The sequence below is a fragment of the Myotis lucifugus genome, unplaced genomic scaffold, assembly GCF_000147115.1.
Source record: "Myotis lucifugus unplaced genomic scaffold, Myoluc2.0 scaffold_313, whole genome shotgun sequence".
Classification (NCBI taxonomy): domain Eukaryota; kingdom Metazoa; phylum Chordata; class Mammalia; order Chiroptera; family Vespertilionidae; genus Myotis; species Myotis lucifugus.
In genome coordinates, this window is record NW_005871361.1 from 994,843 (window position 1) to 1,008,959 (window position 14,117).

Here is a 14,117-nt window from a genome sequence, read left to right on the forward strand (position 1 = left end):
CCTGGTGAGGCAGAGATGGCCCGTTGAGGCAGTGATGGCTTCGGTGAGGGCGGGACGGCCCCGTTGAGGCTGAGACGGCCCCGGTGAGGTTGAATTGGCCCTGGTGAGGCGTGACGGCACCGGTGAGGTCCAGTCGGCCCCAGTGAGGCAGAGATGGGACCGGTGAGGCTGAGATGGCCCGGTGAGGTTGAATTGGCCCTGGTAAGCTGGGACAGCACTGGTGAGGGCGCGACGGCACCGGTGAGGCCGGACAGCCCTGGTGAGGCAGAGATGGGACCGGTGAGGCTGAGACGGCCCCGGTGAGGTTGAATTTGCCCAGGTGAGGCTGAGACGGCCCCGGTGAGGTTGAATTGGCCCTGGTAAGGCTGGGACGACACTGGTGAGGCCGCGACGGCACCGGTGAGGCCACGACGGCCCCGGTGAGGCTGAGACGGCCCCAGTGAGGTTGAATTTGCCCCGGTGAGGTTGGGACGGCCCCGGTGAGGCCGAGACGGCCCTGGTGAGGTCGTGATGGCACCAGTGAGGCCGCGACGGCACCGGTGAGGCCAGGACTGCCCCGGTGAGGCCAGGACTGCCCCGGTGAGGCAGAGACGGCCTGGGTGAGGCCGGGACGGCCCCTGTGAGAATGAGACGGTCTCTGGGAAGCTGAGAAAAATACCACATGAACTCACTCATTTATGGATTATAAGGACTATTATAGACTGATGAACAAAAATGGATACAGAGCAGAGCAGCATATAAGCAATCTGTTAAAACTACAAAGGAAGCCTGAGGGAGGTTTTGGGGGGGGGTAGGAGACTAACGATGGACTTTATACGCGTGCATATGAGAATAACCAAGGGCCCAAGCCCCTCGGGGGGTGGGGGAGGCAGGGGGAATGTCAAGGAGGGGGGGAAGGAGACATGTGTAATACTCTTTGTAATACTTTAAGAAATAAAAAAAAAAACCTGACTCTGTGAGCTTCTTGGAGAAGTGGTTGATTTCAGGGCTAGGGCAGGGAAAATAGAAAATGAACCTGGAGAGCCACCTGTGCCACCTCCTGATGCGAGTGCTTCTGTGTGGTGCTCTTGCCAGGTGCTCTTGTTGTGACTACTGGCACTGTGCTCAGTCAATGTGCAACTTCTCAGTAAAGAACATTGACGGGCCGCATGGTTAACCTTGGCAAATACTGGGGCTTCCTGTGCATCGTCACCAATGTGGCCTCACAATGAGGCAAAACAGATAAAACAGATGTAAACTTTACTCAGCTTGTCGACCTGCCCACCTGATAAGCTGAGGGCACCTTACTGATCCTGGCTTTCCCTGGTAACTAGTTTGGGAAGCAGGAGCCAGGGACTAATGCTGAGATCAAAGAGTTCCCTCCTGTTTGACATGTATAGCAAGATCTGTGTGAACTGAGATGAGGCCCACTCTCTGTGGAAGTGGATGAAAGTCCAGCCCAAGGGGAGGGGCATCCTGGGAAATGCCATCAAATGGAACTTCACCAAGTGTCTCATTGACAAGAATGGTTGTGTGGTGAATCGGTACAGAGGCATTCCCACTGGAATACCATAGTAATAATTACTGTGGGCAAGATTAAGATCCATTTGGTGAATGTTAAAATTAGTGAGCAAAAGTTTGGGAAGATGCAGCACATTTATATTGTCTCAAAGTATCTCTTCAAGATATTTACACAGTAATAAAAATATATAATAATACATAAAATGATAAATAAAACAGTAAGCTTATGGTAGAGAAACTGGAGATCACTGTAACCAAGTGATGAAGGTTAACATTTCAAAGATTAAGACATGTTCCCCCTGTTAAAGTTGCACCCAAGAGAGAGACACATCGATTCTGTGGTAGTCGTGCCAAAAATGCATGACCTGAATCTAGTGAAAAAACTGACAAATATAAATTGAGGAACATTATACAAAACAACTGACCTGTATTTTTCAAGTGTCAAGGCCATGAAAGCAAGGAGAGATAGGAAATGTTAGATATGAGAGGAGACTAAGGAGGTATGACAACTAAAGCAATGTGGGATCCTGGGTTGCATCTTGGGACCAGAAAAAGGGAATTAGTAGAAGAGCTGGTGAAACCCAAATAAGCTCTATAGTTTAGTTAATAGCATTGCAGCACTTAATTTCACAGTCTTTATATTCTGGAATTATCTGTACTATTTTTGTAACTGTGAGCTTAAAATTATTTCTAAGTAAAAAAAGGATTTCTTAAGATAGATATTATTGTTATTCCCATTTTACTATGAGGAAGTTGAGGCACAGAGAAGTTAAATAACTTGTCCCAGTTGGATATAGTTAAGTAAGCGGTCAAGCTGGGATTTCAGCTCAACCATCTGGTTCTAGACTCCAGTGCTAAAACACTAAACTACACTACCTTTCCTTGATAAATTTTGTGTAGGTGGAATATGTGCAGAAAGTACAGGATACTTAGATGTTCCTTAAGCAAAAAGAATAAAAAAACTGATCACTTCTGGAAAGTAAATCAGTTAAATATGTTAGGTAAGATTAAGTGTTTCTTGGGTATTTTCCAGTAGTGGACTTTTGTAATTTATATGACAAAATTTTTAATACATGCAACTTACAGTTAAGAGAGTAAGATGAGAATTAGCTTTTAGGCCCGTGAGTAATGTGTCATGCTACTACATTAGGGCACTTATAATGTCATTAGGAGATAGGAATTTTTCAGCTTCCTTATAATCTTCAGGGACCACTGACCTACATGCAGCCGTCTTTGACCAAAACATGGTTATGCAACACATGACCATATTTGGATTTAAAATAAATCAGCTGTCCAGCCAGCATGGCTCAGTAGTTGAGCATCAACCTATGAACCAGGAAGTCACAGTTCAATTCCTGATCTGGGTACATGCCCAGGTTTCGGGCTTGATCCCCAGTGGGGGACAAGCAGGAGGCAGCGAATCAATGATTCTCTTTCATCATTGATGTTTCTATTTCTCTTTCTCTCTCTCCCTTCCTTTTTGGAATCAATAAAAACATATTCTAAGAATAAAATAAATGTCCTCTTTTTTATGTTTTTATTTATTTTTAGAGAGAGAGGAAAGGAGAGGGAGAGAGAGAGAGAGAGAAACATCGATGAGAGAGGAGCATCATTGATTGGCACCCCTACTAGGGTTAGAGTGCAACCCCGGCGGGAATCCAACTGGCAACCTCTTGGTTCCTGGGTTGACCCTCAACCGTTGAGCAAAACTGGCCAGAGCTAAATCTGTCTTCTTAATATGCTTTTCCCCCTGGTTATTTCTTTCTTTCCTTGTGTTATTTGAATTCGTAGTCTTTTAAAAATCATTCCATATTAATTGCTTTATTAAAATTGGGAAGATAACATTTTTTCTCTTTTATTTAATGACTAGAGGCCCGATGCACGAAATTCGTGCAAGGGGCAGGGCCCTCGCAGCCACAGCGGCTTGCCTTGGCCCTCGAAGCCCCAGCTTCGTCTGGAAGGATGAGCAGTCTAATTAGCATATTACACTTTTATTATTATAGATTGCCCTAGAATTTGTGGCATGCAGCTGTGACTTATAAAAGTCTACCATTAATTGATTCCTCTCCCCTTCTGGGCAATGTAAGGACCTTAGAACTCTAACTATACTTACCACTCCTCCTTTTGACTTTAAAGTACTATGTGTGTGTGCCCCAGCTGGTCTGGCTTGGTGGATGGAGCGTCAGCCTGCGGACTGAAGGGTCACAGGTTCGATTCTGGACAAGAGCACATGCCTGGGTTGTGGGCTTGATCCCCAGTGGGGGACGTGCAGGAGGCAGCCAATCAATGATTCTCTCTCATCATTGATGTTTCTATCGCTCTTTCCCTCTCCCTTCCTCTCTGAAATCAATAAAGATATATTTAAAAAAAAATAAAGTACTATGTGTATTTTAATTGTGTGCGTGTCTGTATAAAACCCTATAAGATGTTATTTCAAACAATGATTACTTAGATTTTTTAGTAAGGAAAACTTTTTACTGAAGTACAGCATAATAGAAAAGCATGCAAGTTATAAGTGTACAATTTGAATGAGAAAATTTGCTAGTCAAATTTCCATCCTTACAAAATTTATTTCTTATTGTAAATTAGTAAATTTGGTGTTCTGGTTTTAAAAACTTGATTTCCTAAATATTATTTTAAATATGTCCCTATGAACTGTATCTACTTTTATTTTTCCAAGAATGCAAGGATGTTGCAGGCTGTTGTCTTCCAGAGTCTGACTACCTTAGTAGTGAGTGCTGTCAACTTGGTGAAGTTTCTTTTCATCGATTAATTTTATTCAGTGCCAGGCAGGGACCAACACTATTAGTATATCCATGAAGAAGACAAGATGATCTGCATCTTACCCTTTGTAAGTTGGGGAGATACATTAGTAAATAAATGCACAAATAAGATAATTGGAGATAAGTGTTTTATTGCCAATTTAAAAAATGTCTTACTAAGAAAAAGTGGATCAGGATTTTTTCCTTATGTTAAATTTGTACACTTAGACTTAAAAGTTTTTGAGTAAAGTTAATGATGGCAAAGTATTATGCTAGTACTTTCCATGTTACTTCTTCCTTTCTTTTTTTAATCCTCAACCGAGGATATATTTCCACTGATTTTTAGAGAGAATGAAAGAGAGAGGGAAAGACAGAAATTTTAATGTGAGAGAAACACATCGATTGGTTGCCTCCTGCACGAGCCCTTACCAGGGCCAGGGCCAGGGAGGAGCCTGCAGCCAAGGTACATGCCCTTGACCAGAATGGAATGGAACCTGGGAACCACAGGCCGACGCTCTATCCACTGAGCAACACTGGCTAGGGCTCCATGTTACTTCTTTCTCATTCATAGACAGTCTAATTCTTTTAGCCCTCATATTTCTCCTAGGACTCTCCAGTCTTTATATTCCCAGGGATTATGCTTTCATTCATTGAATTAAGTAGACCTGAACCTCAGTTTCTCCAGGTTACTCTCCAGGAAGTTAATTATAATTGCTTCATGATCTAATCCTAGTTCTTTTTGTTAGGGCCCAAGAAATATCTGCTTTGCCTATTTGTGAATTAAGGATATCAACATGATTGTTTTCCTCCATCTTTTCTCTTCATTTTCCTCAACTCTTAACTAAGTAAATACTCTTTACTTGTGCTTTTAATTTGAGAGGTTGTTATCTGTTTAATTAGAAAAAAATCATTTCAGTAAACTTGGGGCTTTGTGTTTTTTTCATTATTATTAAAACCTTTGCAGATATTTCCCATTGAATTTAATTGCAGTTCTTTGTAAAAGTATTTTTCGAGAACCCAATGTAATGTGTTAACTGAGTGAATTTTTTCCTTTTAATTTCAGTTGGAAAGACATCCTTGATCACCAGATTCATGTATGACAGTTTTGACAACACCTATCAGGTATTTTGTTTTTTCCAACTTACTAGTTGTCTCTATTTTGTATGTTATAAGTAATATATGGTGTCCCCCCAAGAATATATACACTCTTCGAATAATTATTAATTCCAGTGGGTTAAATCTGAAAAGAAAGAAACATCAGTTGAGCTATCTACTTTTAGTAATGTATACATTTTTTGGGACACCTTGTATGGTGTTTTTAAAAAATTCACATGCAGTCATGGAAATAAAAGCACTTTGTAATCTGTAAAATGCAAAGTATAACTGATTTTGCTCATTGTGTTCGACATCTTCATGTGATTCTGTATTTCTTCCAAAGTATATTGAAAGATTATCCCTAATACCATCTGGGCTAGAAGTAGGAATGATTGTAAATATTCTTTTACAGAGATTTTGTTCTAGTCTAGGATTCTGTGACATTTTGACTTATACTTGAAGTCAAGAATAAAGGAGATTTGGGAAATCACCAATTTCCCAAATTAAATAACACATTCCTAAATAACCATTGGATCAAAGACAAAATCACAAGGGAAGTTAGAAAATACTTTGAGAAAAAAGAAAATACAATATATCAAAATTTATGGGATGCAGCTAAAACAGTGCTATAAGGAAAATAAAAACATTAAATCAATAATTTAACCTACCATAAAAAGCTAGAAAAAGAAAAGTAAACTAAATCTAAAGCAAGCAGTAGGAAGAAACTTTTAAAATGTAGGTTTTATTTTTATTCATGTATGGTGAGGCTAACAGATTAGGGGATTATTGCCATTGAAAAAATCTGTTGTACTCAGAGATCCCAAGAGGAAGAGGATGCACCATGCCATGGGAGGGAGGCACATGGGGAAGTTGTTGAGTTGGTTAGGAGGTGAGGAGTGGGAAATGGGAAACGTGGGCAAGAGCCTTTATTGTGGTTTCTGTGGGAAGGATAGGTGAGACCAGGAAAGCAGATTTAGGATTGCCTAGTTTGAATAATTTCAGTGGGCTCTGGGTGCAGGAACCATTCCTAGTTGTCTGGTACCTGGCTCTAGAACAGGGGTGGGCAAACTTTTTGACTCGAGGGCCACAATGGGTTCTTAAACTGGACCGGAGGGCCGGAACAAAAGCATGGATGGAGTGTTTGTGTGAACTAATATAAATTCAAAGTAAACATCATTACATAAAAGGGTACGGTCTTTTTTTTTTTTAGTTTTATTCATTTCAAACGGGCTGTAGTTTGCCCACGGCTGCTCTAGAATGATAGGGCTGGGGAATAGTGGCCCTGAGTGTGATACATGAAGTGGTTAGAATTATGGGCTCTGTATTGGTTGGTTTGCATATTTAAGGTGCTCTCACAGGCAAGTTTACTATTTCTAGGAATTGGTAAACTCTGGGAAGGCCAGTCTCCCAGATGTGAAAACAAAACAAAATAAAGACATGCTTAATTCAGAAGCTAATACAGATTAGAGCAGAGATATATGTAAGAATAGAAAAACAGTAGAGAAATGCAATGAAACTAAAAGTGGTTCTTAGAAAGGATAAACAAAATCAACTAACCTTGAGCTAGACTAATAAATTTAAAAAAGACTCAAATTACTAAAATCAAGATTGAGGAGAGGACATTACTACTGACTATGCAGGAATTAAAATGGATTATAAGAGAATACTGTGAATAATTATGTCGACAAGCTAGATAGCCTAGATCAGTGGTCGGCAAACTGTGGCTCGCAAGCCACATGCGGCTCTTGAGTGTGGCCACGAAGTTTCAATTGCACTGTACGTGCGCACCCGCACGTGGTATTTTGTGGAAGAGCCACACTCAAGGGGCCGCAGTGTGCTGACCACTGGCCTAGATGAAATGGTTAAATTCCAAGAAAGATACAAGAAGAAATAGAAAATTTGAATGTATCTATAATAAGTAGAGATAGAATTAGTGATCAGAAACTTCTCACAAAGAAAATCCCAGGACTAGATTCTCATCTCTGAAGACATCTGTTCAATTCTATAAAATATTTAATAAACAACACAAAAACTTCATCATCTTCCAAGAAACAGAACAGGAGGGAATACTTCCCAACTCATTCTATGAGGTCAATATTAAGTCTGATACCCAAACCAAAGACATCAAAATTAAAACTGCAGACTGATATTCTTTGTGAATATAAACACAACAGTCATCAACAGTTATTACCAAACTGAGTTTGGCAATGTGTCAAAAGGATTATATACCATTTATAAAGTGGGATTGGTAGGTTGGTATCAGGATTACAAATTGGTTCAACATATAAAAAGTAATGTAATACATTGTACAAATAGAATAAAGGACAAAAGCACATGATCATTTCAATGGACAAAGAAAAAGAATTTGACAAAGTCCAATAGCCATTCATGGTAAAAAAACAACAACAACACTGTTTAACAAACTAGAAATACAAGGGATCTTCCTAAACATGATAAAGGGTATCAGTGAAAAACCACAACAAATATACTTAATCTTAAAAGGCTGAATGCTTTTCTTTAAGATCAGGAACAAAATAAGGATGTCTGCTCTCAGTTCTACATATGTTTAAGTTTTATGTATATCTAAGTTACATGTATGTATTTTAGTTTGAACTGCATAATTGTAAAATAAAAATAAAAGAACAAACTAAGAAGAAAAAATTAGTAATCTTAAAACCAAATGCTTTCACTGAGACCCTAAGCATTTGCAAAACTTTTTCTGTATTAACTTTTTTAAAAAATATTTTTTTATTGATTTCAAATGGGGGGGGGGGGAGAGAGAGAGAGAGAGAGAGAGACAGACATCAGTGATGAGAGAGAATCATTGATAGGCTGCCTCCTGCATGATCAAGCCTGAAATCTGGGTATGTGCTATTGACCAGAGTCAAACCTGGGACCCTTTAGTTCATAGGCCGATGCTCTATTCACTGAGCCAAACTGGCTAGGGCTTTCTGTATTAACTTTTTGAAATGTTCTTGTTAAAATAAAAAAAATAAAATGACTCCTTTAAGTATCTATTTTATATCTGTGTTACTGTGTAGTTAGTATAAAAACTTGATTTCCATTGTTTTATCTTAATACTAGAGGCCCAGTACATGAAATTTGTGCACTGGGGGGTCCCTCAGCCCGGCCTGCGCCCTCTCGCAGTCCGAGACCCCTCGGGGGCAGGGAGTGGGGCTCAGCCGGCAGTCAGACATCCCTCTCGTAGTCCAGGACCCCTTGCTTCTTACCGTCCGCCTGCTCACTGCTCCTTACTGCTCGGCTTGCTGCTCCTTAGCACTGCCTTGGAGGCGGGAGAGGCTCCCGCCACTGCCACTGTGCTTGCCAGCCATTAGCCCAGCTTCTGGCTGAGCAGTGCTCCCCCTGTGGGAGCGCACTGACCACCAGGGGGTAGCTCCCATGTTGAGCGTCTGCCCCCTGGTGGTCAGTACGTGTCATAGGGACCAGTTGTTCTGCCATTCGGTCAATTTGCATATTAGCCTTTTATTATATAGGATATCAAATGTTAATCTGATTAAAGGAATGATGACTTTTCATAGTTGTTAACTGCCACTGTCTCAATTATTTATCAAACCATTTTTATTTTTCTAAAAGTTTTTAGGGTAAATTTAAAATCTGAATCTGGTTCTATTTTTGGTATGTATTTTCCCGCAAGTTTAATATGCTTTTTATAAAGTAGATCACCCCCCAAATCAATGAATTTATTAACACTTAAATAATGTGAAGCTGTAAATTAAGATACATGGGAAAATTCTTTAACCTTTGATTTCTTCTACAATTATTGTCTTCTCTATTTCCATAAAGGAAATGAATGTGAGGCAGCAGTAATGTCTCATTTAAATTTTTTTAAAATTATCTTTATTGTTGGAAGTATTACATTGGTCCTCCTTTTTCCCCCATTAACCTTTTCCAACCCCCTCCCACTCATTTATCTTTTATAAAGTTTTGAATTAGTTTTATGTCAGCATTCAAGATGCTCCAATAGCTGATAATGTTTATTTTCCCTGGAATTTTTTTCTGTTTCCCTGCTGTTGATTTCTTTGCCATAATAGCTCTGCTTGGTATAAAATTAACTGAAAAGAAAAGCAGCAGTAGGTTGTTTTTCAGGTTAATTTTGATCTTTGAGTTCAGTGGTATAAATGTCCCCAAACTAGGATGACATAGTGGAAGCAGGGGACTATTGTACAATTTATCATAAAGTCTGACTGTACTAATTTAAAAAAGCATGTGTTGGCTATGAGATTTGAAAAATGACAATTTCTGTTTGTAGCCATTAAAAATTATTTTTGGCTGTTTTTAACAAACTTAATAACATTAATAAGTGACATGAGAATTATTTTTAGGTGAAAGAGAGTTTATCAGTGAAGGAGTGGGACAGAGAAAGTTACTCCATAGCACAGCTGAGAATTTTTTTTTTCATGTAAAATAATTTTAGAGGTAGGGTAGTTCAGGAGGTATTTGGCAGCTCCATGGGCATCTGGGACCAAGACTCCTCCTAATTTTCTGTTTTAACAAACAGATCTAATATATGACTTTCATATTGAAGTTTGCCTCATGGTTATTGAATGTTTCCTAGAGTTTTGTTATCCACATTTCAGGCAGGAAGGAGAAGTAAGATAAAACCAAGGGTATACCTGCCAACTCAGAGAGCCCCATTAATTTAAAACTCAGAGAAGACTGGACAATGTAGTTTTTTTGATGGAAAAAGTATGGATTTAAATAAATGTTTGTGTTTTTAAGGAAGAAGGGGAAGATGGATATTTGTGTGGGCAATTAGCTGCTTCTACCATAGTGAGTAGATGAGGTTCTCCTGATGAGGTTTCTTAAATGTAGCCATATCTCATTCCTGTACATTGTTCAGGTTTGTCAAGTAGAGACTCTTGCACAGTAAGTTCAAAGTTATAAACCTGTTATCCCACCGTATATCCATTCTCAGATGGAATGTCATAAAATGGAATTAGTACTTTGCTTATATGTACTTAAGCCCTAAATTGAGAAACATTATTGAAATACATAGTCACATAATTTAAGATAAAGGATGAAACTTCTTTGTGTGTGTGTGTGTGTTTTTTATAAAAGTTTCTGTGTAACTGAAATCTATAAAACACTGCTCAAAATATTAAAGACCTAAATAAATGGAGAGACGTCCCAGGTAAATGGATTGGAAGACTTAATATTGTTAAGATGTCAGTAGTAACTACCCAAAGCAATCTATAGATTCAGTGCAATTCCTATAAAAATTTTTGCCACCATTTTTTGTAGAAATTAAAGAGCCAATCCTGATTTGCATAGCCAAACAGCCTTGAAAAAGAAAAGTAAAGTTGGAGAACTAGTACATCCAGATTTTAAAACTTAATTCAAAGCTACAATAATCAAAATAATGTGATACTGGCACAAGGATAGACATATAGACCTATATGGAATATAATTGAGAATCCATAACAAAATCCATGTATCTATTGACAATGGATTTTCCATAAAGGTGTACTGGGCCCAACCTACAGAATGGGAGGAAATATTTGAAAGTTACATGTCTAGTAAGTGTTTAATATTCAGAATACTATATAAAGAACTACAAATCATAAATAATAAAAATGACAAACTCAAATTTTAAATGAGTGAAGGACTTCAATAGGCATTACTTCAGAGAGGATATACAAATAGCCGAAAACACATGAAAAAATTCTCAACATCAGTAGTCATTAGAGAACTGCAAATCAAAACCACAATAAGATTCCACTTCACACCTACTAGGATAGAATTTAAAATCGTGCAGCCACTGTGGAAAAGTCTGACATTTCCTCGCAAAGTTAAATACAATTACCATATGGCCCAGCAATTCCACTCCTAGATATAAACCAAGGATAATTGAAAACAGGAATTCACAATAGCCAAAAAGTGGAAACAACCCAGTTGTTCATCAGTAGATGAATGGATTTACTGTAAAATGTTATTACTTAATGGGTACAGAGTTTCTATTTGGGGTGATGAAAAAGTTTTGGAAATAGATAGTATTGACAGTTGTATATCATTGTGAATGTAATTAATGCTATTGAATGGTATCCTTGAAAATGGTTAATATGTCAAATTTTATGATACATATATTTTGCCACCATTTAAAAATAAAAACTATCTTTAAAAATATATCAGTGTCAATGTAGGTTCATCAGTTACAACAAATGTAACATTTTGGTGGGTAATGTTGATAATAGAGGACGCTGTGCATATTTTGGGAGTATATCTTCCTCTCAGTTTTGCTGTGAACTTAAAACTACTCAAAATAAAGTCTTTTTAATAAAAAAATGGTTAAGATATATATCTAATAAGCATATATTGGAAAGAGCTTTTAATTCCAACTCTACAACAGAAGTTTTGTGTCCTTAGATAAGTTATTTAACTTCTCTGAACTCCAATATTGTTATCTCTACAATGAGAAAAACAGCGATAAAAATAGCTAACTCGCAGAGATTTATGAGGATTAGAGATGATCATGTGAAGGGCCTAAAAGAATCCCCATTATCACTGAAACTTTTGTTCATTCTTACTTGACGACAATGTGTTTATGTTTATTCATTATTTCTACCACAATCAGAATTCCCATTTGAACCTGAAACTGCTGACTGCCATTAAACTATTATTATTATTATTTAACTTCTTTGTTTTGGTTTGGTTTACAGGCAACAATTGGTATTGACTTTTTATCAAAAACAATGTACTTGGAAGATCGAACAGTGAGTAATGTTTTCCATGTGCAATTTTCTTCAACACTCCAGGATAGAAAATGGTGATCAAACTATAATCAATGATTGTCACTATAGAAAGTACTTAGCAGACTTGCCAAAGTTAATTTACAGGTCTTGAGAAAAACTTATTACAGAATGAATAGTTCTTAGCACTCTGACTTCTTAACCCCAAGTGAAACCCAAAAAGGAGAGAAAGCCAAGTTATTTATAAAACCCTGAAGGCCCTAGGCTTGTTAAACAGAATTCGTCGTCCTGATTTAGAAAAATGGTAACAAATACAGCATTGAGATATTTAGAGCTGCTAAAGACCTTTTGAATGCCACTGTTAAGGCATTCAGAAAGATTTCATTTGAATTTGACAAAACTTGTGAACTTCAAGGTTTTATTTGTCAGAATATGATGTATACCAAAGTGACTGTAAATAGAATGTGTATTTATTTGTTGGATTTGTCTTCCATCTTTAGGAATGTTCCCTTTAATAAGTACAATGTAAATTCTGTATTCTAGTCCACTACCTCTTGAAGAGATTTCTATCACCTAAACAGTGACTGTCTTAAATGCAATATTTTGGGACCTATACCCCAAAACATTTTATATCTAATATTATTTCTTATAAGTGTGTGTTTTCTTTTGGATGTTCTCTTTCATGTTTTAATATATAGCATGCCATTTCTTAAAATTTGAAAGCTTAGAAACAGTTTTATAATGGTAAAAGAACTTAATGCCTGTTTTTAGGCTTTTCTTCCTCAAATGTGAAAAAGTAAGAAAGTAAAATTTTTATGTAGGGTTGCAAAAAGATACTCCTCTTTTTTGTTAGATTATATACAGTGTTCTGGGAAGAAGTGTGTGGGAGAAACATAATCACAGTAGTCAGAGACCCAATTTCAGAGTGTTCCAGACCCAATAGAAAAGGGACACATTTTAGCTTCAGAGAGGCTTTCTGAGAAGCATTAATTCCTTTACTGTGATAGCCTGGGCTGCTCATTGACTTTTCCCTTTGTTTTTCCCTGTTATGCTTACTATTTGAACATGAACAAAGTCTACTTTTTGCTATCCAGAAGGCATAGGATTCATAGAGAGGGGGTGGAGGTGGGGGGGGGGAAGGAAGCTGTATTTCTGATTCTGTGAAGAATTTGCCATTGCCATTTTTAAGTCATGTATCTTCAGATACATTTTTATATTACTCTCTTTTGAAAAAGGAAAGTTTTGTGTTTTCATTCTTCACATCCCTGCAACCTTTTGCATGAGTCTTTGTTTTACTTCCTTTCTACCCCTTTAAAAAACATTATTTCTTTTTTATTTTTAGTATGAGTTTGGTTTTTTTTTTTTTTTATTCATTTTTTCCCATCCCACAGATCAGGCTGCAGCTGTGGGATACTGCGGGTCAGGAACGTTTCCGTAGCCTCATTCCCAGTTACATCCGTGATTCTGCTGCAGCCGTAGTAGTTTACGATATCACAAGTAGGTATTTTGCAATGGGTTGACCTTCTTGCTTGTTTGACTGATTTTGTTGTTAGGTACGATTGCAATTATGGGACACAGCAGGTCAAGAGCGGTTCAGGAGCTTGATTCCTAGCTACATTCGTGACTCCACTGTGGCAGTTGTTGTTTATGATATCACAAGTGAGTGGGGGGGAATTATGCATTTCTAATCTTCTTTCAGCCTTTAGCTTAGCTGTATGCATGTTCTTGTCTTGTGCTTGTTTTCAATACTGGCATGCAAAAATGAGTTTTATCATAGCAAACCTTTTCACAGATTGTCTAGGTTAGAAATATTTGCTTGGTGTTTGTACCAATACCCTTTATTCTACTGTGCCACATTTTTTGTCCTGGAAATTTTCCTTTGGGTTTAATTATGAATCCTCTCCAAGGCTTTCTTAATATCCTATTATCCCTAAGTCACATCATAATTATGGTTGGAAGAACATCTTTTTTATTTAACTTGATCTCAGACTTTTCTAAAATAAAGTAAATCTGCATTTAAGCCTCTTGCCAAGTTTTCCAAATCTTCCAAGGC

At 37.8% G+C, this 14,117-nt stretch overlaps 1 protein-coding gene and 1 pseudogene across 2 annotated transcripts in view; both read left to right on the plus strand.

The window, feature by feature from the left end:
- The window catches only part of RAB6A (RAB6A, member RAS oncogene family), a 48,279-nt gene that overhangs the window by 15,236 nt on the left and 18,926 nt on the right, over positions 1 to 14,117 (plus strand). The window contains exons 2-4 of one of the 2 annotated variants that reach the window (XM_006100464.3): positions 5,326 to 5,384; positions 12,035 to 12,088; positions 13,456 to 13,561. In XM_006100464.3, coding sequence (XP_006100526.1) covers positions 5,326 to 5,384; positions 12,035 to 12,088; positions 13,456 to 13,561 — 219 coding nt within the window. Of the gene's footprint in view, positions 1 to 5,325; positions 5,385 to 12,034; positions 12,089 to 13,455; positions 13,562 to 13,617; positions 13,724 to 14,117 lie in introns of both variants that reach the window. The other variant, XM_006100463.3, reaches the window with a different exon arrangement.
- Positions 982 to 1,554, plus strand: LOC111828262 (annotated as a pseudogene).